At 49.0% G+C, this 13,279-nt stretch overlaps 1 protein-coding gene across 1 annotated transcript; it reads left to right on the top strand.

Moving 5' to 3' along the window:
- Positions 1–1,787: 1,787 nt before the first annotated feature.
- On the top strand, positions 1,788–13,154 carry PRPF3 (pre-mRNA processing factor 3). The gene is made up of 15 exons (XM_010287556.1): positions 1,788–1,964; positions 2,760–2,890; positions 6,005–6,151; positions 6,611–6,694; positions 6,805–7,025; positions 7,389–7,695; positions 8,389–8,555; positions 9,209–9,291; positions 9,871–10,014; positions 10,306–10,405; positions 10,919–11,032; positions 11,629–11,747; positions 12,331–12,414; positions 12,518–12,579; positions 12,890–13,154. The coding sequence occupies exons 1-15, from the start codon at positions 1,820–1,822 to the stop codon at positions 13,034–13,036; spliced, it is 2,055 nt and encodes a 684-aa protein (XP_010285858.1). The 5' UTR covers positions 1,788–1,819; the 3' UTR covers positions 13,037–13,154.
- Positions 13,155–13,279: the final 125 nt, after the last annotated feature.

Below are 13,279 nucleotides of genomic sequence, written 5' to 3'. Positions count from 1 at the left end.
GTGGCGGAGCTGAACTCTTGTGGGTTTTGTGGGTTTTTTTTAATCCTTGAAGGAAGGAGTTTGTCTGGCTGTGGAAGCATCGGCTTCAGGTTCCGGGAAGTAACGTAGCAAAGACGGTTAGTCCCTATATATACATATATATACACCAAAAAAACCCTGATGTAAGAGGTGTCATTTCCCCACCAGGTTCCTTGTGGATGCCCCGTGCGTCCCCAGGAGTCCCCGCGGTCCGAGGGGGACTGATGCTGGCCTTCCTTACGGACACTGAACGGCGTGTTTCCTCTCCCGGTGTTCCCAGTGAAACACCGTTAAACCTGTTGCGCTCCTCTGTCGGTCCTTATTAGATTACAGAAGTTAAAGATTAATACAGAATTTCAAAGAAGCACTAATTATATAAGTTCAGCGTTTTAATAGCATACGCGCACAAAGCTATTGATGTGTAAGTGTAGCAATTAATTATTTCCACTTGTCTTGAATCTCCAGCTTTGGCCTGAAGCGTTACATACTGCGAAGTCAAAATTTATAGGTGAAATTCTGTAATACTGTTCTGGCCTGTATTTGATGCTGCTTTTAAATATACAATGAAGAAATCTGTAAAAAGTACAAGGCCATAGAGATTTTCAGGCTTTTGGCTGTAGAGAGGGAAGAACTCTCCAGAGGGAGCACGTAGATTTAAACCTGTAGATTCTCTTGGCTGCTGTTTGCAGACCCCAAGTTGAGAAGTACTTCCTTAGAATTAACACCCAGGCTCTTAATTCTCACTTTTAGGAACGATAACTGTGTTTGATCTGATTTCTCTTAAAATAGACTCCCGTTAACATCAATGCTCTGTGGGCCTTTTCGTGTGGGGAAGAAATGCCGAGGTCAAACATATTTTCTTAAGAAGATTTTCTCCGGTTTCCAGATAGAGGAGACTTGGTTTCCAAATCAGATTAGAGCCTGGGCGTGTAATTAAAAGTTACTGCATCTGCGGACTGGGACCGGTAGCGTGAGAACCGCTAACTATTAACAGTGAGAAATTTTTACCCTGAAAAATAGGTAATTTTGGCTTTGCCAACGGCAGCTGCTGGTTTAAGCAGTGAACACAGAGGCAGCCAGGCATGTGCTGAACTTTTAAATATGGGTGAAGCAGAGCATGTTCAAAGTAGTTTGTGAACCTCGCAGGATAGGGACTAAATAAGGGCGAGCAGGTGCCTGTGAGGTTTTTCTAGATCTCCTTGAAGCGTTACTGAGCTCGTGTTGTGCAAGGGGGCTTGCAGTTGCTCTTCTGAAACTATCGAGCGCAAACTTGTGGGTCTTGAGGCACGTGAGTGACTGGCCTAGCAGCCACGAAAAGAACTGAGAGAAGTTCAGAGAGAAGCCGAGACGTGAAGGAACACCCCAAGACCAAACGTTTTTGTCCTGTTTGTGGTGTGTGAAAGTGGAGGCTGATCCGGAAGGACCGGTATGGTGTTCGCCGTGTGTCCTTCTGTCATCCATGAGGGAAAACTGGTGGGACGTAGGAGGTTCAGGGCTTTCCCTGCAGAGTAATCTGCAAGCACGATTTCCCTTTGCGGGACCTGATGCTGCATCTTGTCTGCTCAGGTTGTGGGTTTCTCACTTGTGAGGCCCTTCCTCCCCGTGTGACTCATCTAATTTTAGCTTGTGTTTTAAAAATAAGGGAGCAAAAGTCATCTCCAAGAGCTTTCACCGCGATGAAGGAGAAAAGTACGGCACCCAAGCAATGATAATCTGATACTTTCTTTTACTAATCTGTTTTTCTTTCATCTATCTTCTTTACAGGTACAAACAAGATAATTCAATTCACCTCCTGGCAAAGATGTCGCTCTCCAAAAGGGAATTGGATGAGCTGAAACCATGGATCGAGAAGACAGTGAAGCGAGTCCTGGGGTTCTCAGAGCCCACTGTGGTCACTGCAGCACTGAACTGCGTTGGGAAGGGCATGGATAAAAAGAAAGCAGCTGGTACGTCCCGTGGGCTCCAACCCTGACCCTGCAGCTGTTTGTAGAGGTGGTCAGACCACTTGACGGAGAAAATAGGTGCACACAAATTCGCAAACAGCCTCGATGAAATAGCCTCAATTCAGATTTAAACTCGCTCCCTCTATTCCTGGCAGACCAACCTACTGCTGGTGGTGCCGGGCGGCATGGCAGGTCGTGGTTTCGTTGCCGGTGGTGGCTGGCGGTGGCTGGCAGTGTCTGGGGGGTGAATGCTGTCCTTACAGGTGTGAAATCTGGTTTGCGTTGAGCTAGTTTTCTAAAACAAACAAACCGCCCCCCAAAAACCTGGAAGCTCTTGAGGTACGTGCAGGGGTACGGACAGGGGTGGTTCTGACTCCGCCTTGATGAGGCAGAGGTGAGTACATGCAAATCCACGCAGGCAGGTGAGACATGATCAGAAGCCTTGGAATATGTTACAAAATATTAAGGAAGTAAAAATTAATTTCAGGCCTCTGTTTCTAAAGAAATTGAAAATGATAATTTAACCTGTGGGGGGGGTTTTGACCATTAGAACCCTAATTTTTTTTCTAGTTGAAACCTGGACTCCCTAATCCTTAAGAGTTTAAAATTCCTGACAACAGGATCTTCAGATCCCAGAGGCCTCCGGAGCCCAAGTCGCAGGCCCCACTGCGTTAGTGGGGTTGAATCCACCTTTAAATACATGTTTTGCAGCTTTGCAGAAGTCTCTGCGAATTCTCCGTTCTTCCGCTCATCCCAGGCAGTCAGTTCTGAATTTACACAACTCCTCTTCTTTTCCAGACCACCTGAAACCCTTTCTTGATGATTCCACCCTGCGATTTGTGGACAAACTCTTTGAAGCGGTGGAGGAAGGTCGAAGCTCCAGGCACTCCAAATCCAACAGTGACCGGAACCGGAAGCGAGAGCTGAAGGTGATTATTGATTGTTGTTTTTTTTTCTGTGGTTTGGTGGCCGTGAAGGCAGCACTCGTACTCTGCCACACTTTCCTCTTCCAGAGAGGTACATCTTGTAATGCTTAAAGTTCAAGAGAAAAGACTCTTCTCCATGATGAAGTGTGTGAGCCTTTACCTTTCGGTTCTCTCTACGAGGTAGCGCCATGCTATCCTTGATGGCGGCCAAGGTGGAAGCTCGGAAGCTTTTGATTTCGTTAACGATCTCTGCTAGGCTTGTGCAGTGGAATAACTTCATAGGACTCCATCTCTCTGTTTTCGTTCGTACTCTTTACCGTTGCATTGGCAGTGCCGTGTTTTTGCTGGGAGCCTGGGATAGGTGGTCCCAGCAACTTCCCGTTGCTCTTCCTTGCCCAGACGTGCCGTGTTTCGCTCTGCCAGCCAGCTCTCTCCATCAGCGAGTGAGTGGGGCTCTATGGTGGGTGATCTGATGAGTTTTCATTCTATTTTTCCATCCGGAATCAACAGAAGGTGGTTTTTGACAAGCCCTGTTGTAGCACAAGGTTAATTCCAGCAGGGATTTAATAGCTCTCTCGTGTTTCTCCCATCTAACGCTTGTTTGGGATGGTAGAAGTCTCATGCATCCAAACCTGTTTTCACCTCCTTTCTTCTCTTGAAGACTTCACTCGCCATCTTCCGGGATTGCATTTTTTCCATCACTCGCATACCGAGTTTAAAAGGGGCTACTCTCCATGCTGCTCCCCGCTTACAAAGTAAGTTCCCTTTTGCTTTTTCTGAGGTTCCTATTTTATGGCAATCTGTGTTTCTCTGTGACAGTTTTAGTCAGCACTTAACCTCAATAAGCTAGAATTATCCTGTTCGGGGTTTGGATCTCTTCAGGTGTGTGGAGACAGCTGCCTCCACTCCCTATTTTCTGGTAGAAACTTGGTTCTTCTCCCACCCTTTGGCTGAGACCTTAACTGGTGCCAGAGAATGGTCTCCAGGTCCGGGTACGTGCACCGGTTAACGAATGGTGTGGTAGAACAGCTTCCGTACTCCTCGGTACAGCCTGAGGAGCAGCAGTGCAACCCAACTTAAAGATCTGGAGAGGTTTGGGTTCACAAGTCCCAGCCTCCTGAGAGCGACAGTAGTTTAAAAGGACCTCGGTCTTCTGCAGCTTTCTTGGTCACAACAGAGGTGCCACTAAGCGTCTTTCAAGTATTTCCATGCTGCAGGTCCACTTTAATTTGGGTATTGGGCCGGCGCTGCCATGGAGCTGTTAGGAAGCAAGATTTCGGCTAGGCTGGTGGATCCTAGCTGCTTCCCTCGACCCACTTGCTTTTGACCTCTTGGGGAAATGGCGGAGGGATACGGATGCCCTCAATCCCCATCGCTGCTTGGTGCTTCATGGTGGCAGGGTTGCAGGCTGCAGTCTGGCAGGGTGACTCTTGCAGCCCGGTGGCACAGCAAGCGCCTGTGGATCCCGCCTTTCTTCACAAGTAGAATTCGGATTGTCCCCACCTTCAAGCTGTCTTGTCCTCTCATCTTCCTCGTGGCCGTGGCCAGTACAGGGGGAGGGCGGGGAGCAGCAGCGTGTTGCAGAGGGGATCTCATGCTGGCAGAGCAGAGCAGGGATGGGTCTGGGTGTGGAGTAGGTAATTCTTCTCTGGTGAAGCGTCTGCTGGTGTTTCTCGGTAGTCGCGACTTCCCGGCTAACCCGAATGCAGGGCTGGGAAGAGGCAGAGCAGACCTATCCTCTTCTCTTGGCTCCTGGCGCGGGGACAGGCATCCCGCCCGCATGTCATCGATGCCTCTCTCCGGAATTACCTTTCTTGGACGTCCTCCGTCAAGATCTAGATCTGTCCTGACCCTGCTGTAACACGAGATGGTCTAGTGAGATTGTCAGATCACGGTCATACTTAACAGACTGTCTTCCCCCCCACCCCAGTGCAGGTTTTGGAGTTGAATTTGTACTTGCACACATAGATCTTGCAGCAGCGAGCAGTGGATTAATTCAGAATGCTACGTACTGGTCATGTCAGCTGTCTTCAGCACACTGCCTGGCCTGCCTTCTCTCTCCTTGATTAACTCTTGTGGGGTAGGTCGTTGCTTGGGAAGTTTCAGGAACTAAAACGTAATGGTTTACACACTTTATACTATGGGCAAGTCCTTTCTCTTGAACTTGTAGGTTTTCCAAGAAGTACCTGTGTCTGGATGAGGAAGTGTCCTTGTAGAATATGAACCGTTATAGTGAAGAAGGGATTGCAACTAACGCTTACAACCGGTGTGTATATTTTCTTTTCAAATAACACCTTGACACACACACACTACAGTAACACAGTCGCATGGACAAATCCAGTTTACTGTACACAAAACAGGCACTGACTAGATGAAATCCATGGCCGCAGTCTCGTGAGCTGGGGCGTGCTTGAACAGAGCTCTGTGTAAAACGCACCTTGACTTTTGTTTTGTGACCCTCACGCTGCATACGAGTCCATCAGCGTGGTCATTGCTCTGCCTGCTCTCCGAGCTGCGCTTCTCCGGAGCGGCTCAATTTGAGCGCAGCATCTTTGGATCTGAGCTGGAGTTGGCTGGGTCAGAGCGTGAGGGAATGCTGTAGGTGTCCCGACCTGCCCCGGGTCTGGGCTGTGTCCTCCTTTTGGGGAGGATGTGGTGGGACAGCGCAGCTTCCTTCGCCAAACCCTCTGAAGTTGGCAGAAGATGTGGAAACCATTTTAGCCCAGTCAGGTCAGCTTGTGGGCAGGCTTTTTCCATCTCTCTGGGTAGCTGAGCAAGACTTTAAATCTCCTCAGTGCCAAAACCCCTTTGACCACCCGAGAGAACGATGGCGGCTTTTACACGGGCACATCCCTGTGATGTCTCCTGTTCTTCAAGCTCTTGCATGGATCATCCTTGATGCTTCTCTTGGTGGGGGACCAGGGCACAGGCTTCATGTGGGATTAGCCATGTGGGCCAGGCTGCGAGTGCCGCCCTGAAAACTCTGAACCACAGTGCAGTGCTGACCATACAGTGCTGGATCTGATCCGCGTGCTGGTTTCTCATCGTAAAACAATGTCCGTGAGGAGAACTCTTTGTTTTTAACCACAGTTTTCTCCTCCTCTCCTTTTGCATTAGGATGTGTTTGGTGATGACTCTGAGGTATCCAAGGAATCTTCCGGTGTCAAGAAGCGGCGCATACCGCGATTTGAGGAGGTTGAGGATGAGCCCGAGGTCATTCCAGGCCCACCGTCAGAGAGCCCTGGGATGCTGACCAAGCTACAGGTCGGTCTTAACTAGGCTGTGTTACGTGAGCTCTGCCCCAGAAGAGAGCGTGCCAGTGTCTGGGATCTTGAATATCAATGTGGTTTAGTGTTTACTTCATCTTAATTCATCTCACAAGCTGAGCAAGAAAATGGCAAGTTGCTTTTGCCTGTCCTTTGTTTGCTGAGATCGTTGCCTTTGTCCCCTTCATAAGGCTTACTGCCGCTAGTGCGTTAGGCTAACAATAACGTGAAGGAATGGTGGGATGTTCTTTTCACATAAGCGGGAGTAAATGGTCTTGGCAGAGAGTGCCTGCACTGTTAGATTCCTTCTCCGCAGCTGGAGTTTGTTGGTTAGGGCAGTTTGATACAATTCTGTTCTCACTAAGCTGGCTTGCATGTGTTTGCAGCTGTAAAAGGGTGCTGAGGACCCTTTCTGCTAGAGCGAAGAAAAACTCACTGTCCAATTCTCTTGCCACAGATCAAACAGATGATGGAGGCAGCCACCCGGCAGATTGAAGAGAGGAAAAAGCAGCTGAGTTTTATCAGTCCTCCAACACCACAGGTACCTACCGGAAGCGACGGGCAAATCCCGTGGTCCCCGTTTCAGCTATGACGTGTTGACTTAGGTGTGCTGGAACAGGCATGTAACAAACCTTCCTTCTCTGTCAACAGCCAAAAATTTCTTCTTCATCCCAATCGGAACGTCTCCCCATCGGCAACACGATCCAGCCCTCCCAGGCAGCGACGTTCATGAATGATGCCATTGAGAAGGCCAGGAAAGCTGCAGAGCTGCAGGCCCGAATCCAGGCTCAGCTGGCCTTGAAACCAGGGCTCATTGGCAACGCCAACATGGTGGGGCTGGCCAACCTGCACGCGATGGGGATCGCGCCGCCGTGAGTACCTGCCGTTTGCTGTGTAATCCTGACGGGCGTTAAGGCCAGCATGCCGATGGAGAGTCTGACCAAAGGTTTCTCCAGCACTGTTGTTTCCCTAGCAGTGGCCTTAATGGCTGCTGAAGGGACAAATTTTATATTAAAGAGGTGAAATGGCCGTTACTCCTTCCTTGGGTAAGACTCCCAACTTGTGCACGTGAGATTTGAGTCCTTTGTGGTGGCGTAGATGAGATTTAGTGTTACAAGGGGGCCTTTCACAAGTCTTGGGCCGGTTTGGTGCTTACTGTGGAAACAAGGCTCCCGTTTGCTTTGAATTAATGCTGTACTCGCATTTTAACACAACGTATCTTGTCTTGCCACCAGGAAAGTGGAGCTGAAAGATCAGACAAAGCCTACGCCACTGATCTTGGATGAGCAAGGCCGAACTGTTGATGCGACTGGTAAAGAGATTGAGTTGACTCACCGCATGCCAACCCTAAAAGCAAACATCAGAGCTGTGAAGAGAGAGCAGTTCAAACAACAGCTTAAAGAAAAGCCCTCGGAAGATATGGAGTCGAACACTTACTTTGACCCCCGAGTCTCCATAACCCCAGCCCAGCGTCAGAAACGCACCTTTAAGTTCCATGAAAAAGGCAAATTTGAGAAAATTGCCCAGAGGTTGCGAACGAAGGTATTTGAGGTCTTGCCATGCTAACTGACAGCACGGAAGTGAGGGTTCGGTTCGGGAGGGGAGTTGACTCTCCTCTCCTGGGATGTAAAGGAACCTGTGGTACCTTTGAGTAAGAAGCTTTTTAGTGAAGTCACCTGAAACTTTCCAGTTGACATCATTCTTGTTGGAAAGGCAGGCATCCAAATTAGAACGTGTGTGTGGAAAGTGTTTTCTTACAGCTAGCTTCACTTGATGAAAGGCAAAAATCTATTTGTTTTTCTTTTTTTAACAAAAGACTGAAGATTTCCAAAGAGAATAGATCATCTCCTGGCCCAGTGTTCTTTCCGCAGGATTGATCAGCCTAGAGGTGGAGATTTAAAGGAATCTTGGTAAAATGCCCCAATTCTTGGGGAGAATGGGAGAGAAGCGCTTCATTAGACAGAAAAGTCCAAGGATGTGGTGCCTATAGGGAGATATTCCTTTGGGATTGTTCCATGCTCCTAGAATGCTCAGTAGTAAGACCAGGTTTTTGGCAGGTTTTGTGAGCTTCTGCAAAAGCACTGTCATGTGCAGTGTGGTTTCTTCTGCGGTCTGCTTTGGATTGTTTAAAAAAAGAAATCAAAATAAATCAAGTGCATACATATTGTGCTTTTCCTGAAGGTTGTGCTATTTTGGAATGACCTTTATGTGCCATTTTCCTCTCCTTCTTCTCAGGCTCAACTAGAAAAACTGCAGGCAGAGATCTCGCAGGCTGCCAGGAAGACAGGGATACACACTTCCACCAAGTTGGCTCTTATTACCCCAAAGAAGGAGCTGAAAGAGGGGGAGATCCCAGAGATAGAGTGGTGGGACTCCTACATCATCCCTAACGGCCTTGACCTGTAAGTAGTTTACTTGCCAGGTTTTGATCCTTCTGCCACAGGAGGAAACTCGAGGAACTTCTTGGGAGTAACATGGTGGTCTGTTGAGCACTTGGGTAAATCAGGCCAGATATATCTGCTTCAGCTACTGAATTCCACCTGCAGATCTCCGAGCTCCAGGCAGACACTAGGTTTGCTCCCAAAGTCTCTTGGGGCTGGTGGTAGGCAGCTGCCCTTCCCCCTTGTTGAAGGCAGCATTCCTCCAGCGACTGAGAATAAGAGGGATTTTTTTTTTTTTTTGGCCCAAAATTGGTGGTGTGTTTTGGGTTGTGGTGTGTGGTGTTTTTTGTTTTGTTTTTTTTTTTTTAAGTGTGAGCGTTCTGTACAAGTCCTGTTCACGGTAGACTTGTGGGAAGCCTGCTTCCTAACCATGAAATGTGGGTGGATATTCCACTGGGGGAGACACCTACGCATTAATACTACATCACTGCGTGTCTCCTTCAGCACGTCAAGCTCAGATCTATACTTTGGGTAGGGATTTGCGCGTGTCACGTACCTGCCACGGCTGGCCCAAAGGAAGTGGTGTTCCTGGGGTTTTTTGTGGCTTGTGTTTAAGGGAATGCAGGAGTTCAGGCTGGGAGGTTTGCAATAACGCCTGACTCTCTCCTTTCTAGAAAAGGGGGAACGTCTTCAAAGAGAGACGAGTACTTCGGGATCACAAACCTCGTGGAGCACCCAGCGCAGCTCAACCCACCAGGTACTGCCCCAGTTTTGGTCGACTTTGCTGTTAAACTAGACACAAAATACCCCGAACGGCTGCTGGGGTGAACCAGCATGCAAACCTCCACTTGTAGCACTGCAACCCAGGGTCTCTTGTCCCTCTGAGGAGAAGAAATCATGCAAAGATAAGTCTGAAAGCTCTGCAAAGATAGCTGAAATTGGGAGGGAGAGTCTCTGCCCTGGTTTTGGAAACTTGATATAAAACCTGTAGTGGTTACCAGTAGCTTGCTTGCCTATTGATGATGTAGGTGGGGTAGCAGTGCAGACATGAGCTCCTCATCTCTGGCAGGTTGGTTTTGACTTTCTTGCCCTGAGGAAGGGACATAAAATAACTACAGAGCATTTTATTTTTCGGTAAAATCAATAAAAATAGCCAAAACCCGTTTTCCTCGTTCTGTGTTTGGTGCAAACAGCCTGCAAGCGCTGCAGGCGTCAGGTTTGCCGATAAAGTGCGGATATGACGGAGCGTGGTATGGGTGTAATGGTTGCAGGCAGTATTTTCTCTTGCATCTTCAAAAGCAGATTTATGTTTATTTTGCCTCGTTTCTCTTCCCAGTGGACAGTGACACACCAGTGACCCTGGGTGTTTATTTAACTAAGAAAGAGCAAAAGAAATTGCGGCGACAGACTCGGAGAGAAGCCCAGAAGGAGCTGCAAGAGAAAGTCAGGCTGGGCCTGATGCCACCACCAGAGCCCAAAGGTAAATGACGGCTATGGCGGGGAGGCTGCGAGCAGAGCTCTGGGCTAACGCGGGAGCCGTCAAACCAGCGGCCCGTGCCAAGCCTGAGCGCGGTCAAGAATGCTGCAGGCAGCAGAGCCTCTATGGGATTGCACAGATCGGTGTATCGGTGCGCCTTGGTGTGAGCCGATATCTGCCCGTACAGTCGGTTTATGAGCCTGCAAGTGTGCCTGGTGTTTCTGTACTTTACCGTTATGGTAAGCAGGCGTCCGACAGGAGCCTCTCACAGTTCCTCTCCTGTTTCCCTTGCAGTAAGAATTTCAAACTTGATGCGAGTACTGGGGACAGAAGCTGTTCAGGACCCAACAAAAGTCGAAGCTCACGTTAGAGCGCAGATGGCAAAGAGACAGAAGTAGGTGGCACATTGTACCGTATTTTTTGGGGGGTCAGTTTTAGATGGATTTAGTGCTGATGCTGCATTTGTTTGTACAGAATGAAATCCCTGAACTGATGCAGCAAAGCAGAAGCAGCGTGACTTTCTGCGTATTGCTTTTGTAGCCTATTTTAGCTGCCTCGAATGACTCCCCCAGAGGGGAGCTGGGTCTTGGTGACCAGCTCTTGCCACTGGCGAGTGGCCTTGTGCCCTGTATTAAATGAGTTTCTTACTGTGATGATGATCGCTGTTGCAGTTGTTACTAATGAATGTTTTCAAGAAAGAGATAGAGGATGAATTGGACTGGATTAAAAAAAGCCCACAAGCCTTTAATTCAGGCAGGTGCAGGCAGAAATCTGGGCAGGAGTTGCAGCTGCTTTGGGATCTGTGGAACATACTCTGTGCTTACGAAGAGAAGGATCCGTTTTGATGCTGTAACGGATAGTCCGTAGGCTGCATTTTGCTTATTGCTGCGTCTGTCTTTGCACCCAGAGCTCACGAAGAAGCAAATGCTGCGAGAAAGCTCACAGCGGAACAGCGAAAAGCAAAGAAGATTAAAAAGCTGAAAGAAGACGTTTCGCAGGGAGTTCACATAGCTGTGTACAGGTGAGTGCTGGGCTGGGCGCCCTTGGCGGTGGCTCAACGGACATCTCTTTCTAAATAAACCTGAAAAATGCCCTATAGAAACGTGCTGATAGAGAGGAGCAGCCTTTGGTAGCAGGGCTGTGCATCCGCTCGTCAGGTTGCCATCAAGCATTAAAGAATCCCGGCCTGTAGTAATTAAACTGTCCCAAAAGACACGTCCATTAACTCTGTCCTTAATTGATCCTGTGATAGCTGAGCACTAAAACCACGTGTCAGGGTTGGAGCATTTCAGCTGGGATTGAGGTTTCTGGTGAGGAGAGCCATTTCCTGACTGACAGAGCTAACCTGGTACATTGATGTCCAGAAATCAGCAAAGTTTCAAGATCTAAATGAAATGAGAATGGGAAGGTACAGATGAGAGCCACTCTGAGCAGTCCGATAATAAACGCGCGTCATTTTGAGGGGTGGGTAACGCCCCTGAGGAGCTGGAGGAGGAAATGCTGGACCCAGTCGAGGCAGGGTAGGGAGAGCTCTAACGGCTGGTGATAATAGTTCTGTTTTTCCAGTGGTGTGTGTTGTTTTTTTGTTGTTTTTTTTTTTTTTTATCCTATCCTTAGGGTGAGAAACTTGAGCAATCCAGCAAAAAAATTCAAAATCGAGGCAAACGCTGGCCAGCTGTACTTGACAGGCGTGGTGGTTTTACACAAAGATGTCAACGTGGTCGTGGTAGAAGGAGGTGAGGACTTCGGAGGCAGGCTTTTGGTCACAGCATAACGGTCAAAAGCTGCCTCGAGCAAAAATTAGCATGAAAATTGTTGACTGAGGGTTACGGAAGGACAAGGAAGTAAGGAGGCCGTTTGAAACTCCCTTAATTACGGCTCTAATGGGGTTAGCGCTGACTGCAGAGCGCACTGTAATCCAGTTAGAAAACCCAGCGCGTTCGAAGTTGAAGGGAAGAGCACTTGATTTGAATCTCTGATACTTGGAGTGAGGAGAGCCTCAGTTCTTAGTCTGCCGTGGTTCCTCACGGTTTGTGCCTCTCCAAATAATTTTTGCGAGGTGTTGAGCCTGTTTGGCAGCAGGAAATCCCGAGGTGGCCCAGAGCCGAGTGCTGTGCCAAGGAAGGCGGGAAAGGCTCGGCCACCCCGGGGGGGGTTAGTGCTGGACCAGTCTGGCTGCACTTTACTTGCTGTGCCTGGTTGGCTGGGTGCGCTGGGAAGTGTTAGTGGGCGATGTTTGGCTTCTGCTGCTTTTTAGAACTTCCTAAAAACTGAAAGTTAAAGGACTCTTTGTGAATTTGAGTCTCAATTCTTCCCCAGGCCCGAAAGCACAGAAGAAATTCAAACGTCTTATGCTTCATCGAATAAAATGGGACGAGCAAACATCGAACACAAAGGGAGAGGGTAAGTGTAAAACTGTGCGTGGAGGGGTGGTGAAGCTGCTCTTCCTCTGCTTTCAGGACTGAAATTAGCTTTATTGGTTGCTTTTGTTTTTTGTTTTTCTCAGATGATGATGAGTCCGACGAGGAATCCGTTAAGAAAACAAACAAATGCTCTCTGGTTTGGGAGGTGAGTCATGGACGTAGTTCAATACGGGGGTGTAGGCTGGAGGGAAGCGAGCCCCGTCTGACAGCAGCTGAGGCAGAAACGATGTTCTGAGGCTTTGGATCAGACGCAAACCTGCTGCTCTGACTCCTTCCGTAGCGTAGAGCTGCAGAACTAGGAGTGTCTCCCCCGCACAGCGCTCGTGCAGCGCTTCCCTTAGTCACTCGTCAGCCTGGAAAAATGTTTCTTCCCGAGTTCCCCGAGTCACTTGAAGCTGTTTGCCGTGACTTTTCCCCGGAGCTGGGTCGGAAGGCACCCCTTTTCTCCTCCCCAGGGCACGGCGAAGGACCGCAGCTTCGGTGAAATGAAATTTAAGCAGTGCCCCACGGAGAACATGGCACGGGAGCACTTTAAGAAGCACGGCGCGGAGCACTACTGGGACCTGGCCCTCAGCGAGTCCGTGCTGGAGTCCACAGACTGAGGTGACGGGGCCCCCGCTGCCCCCCTCCTCACACCACCCCCCCGCTGGATCTCGGACAGCCCCTTCCTTCCCTTGCTCTCCTCAGCACAGCGATTAAAGACATATTTTTTAAAACAAATCACTGTTACGCTTATTTTCTAGATAAATGGGGATTGGGGCAGGGGGGCAGTGGAGGCTTTGCCGTCTGGGGAAAGGAGGGGGACACGCACGCACACCTGCTGTCAAGGGTGTCTGTGAGGGACC

This window comes from Phaethon lepturus, unplaced genomic scaffold, assembly GCF_000687285.1.
Source record: "Phaethon lepturus isolate BGI_N335 unplaced genomic scaffold, ASM68728v1 Scaffold57155, whole genome shotgun sequence".
Lineage (NCBI taxonomy): Eukaryota > Metazoa > Chordata > Aves > Phaethontiformes > Phaethontidae > Phaethon > Phaethon lepturus.
This window is presented reverse-complemented; position numbering and strand designations above follow the sequence as displayed.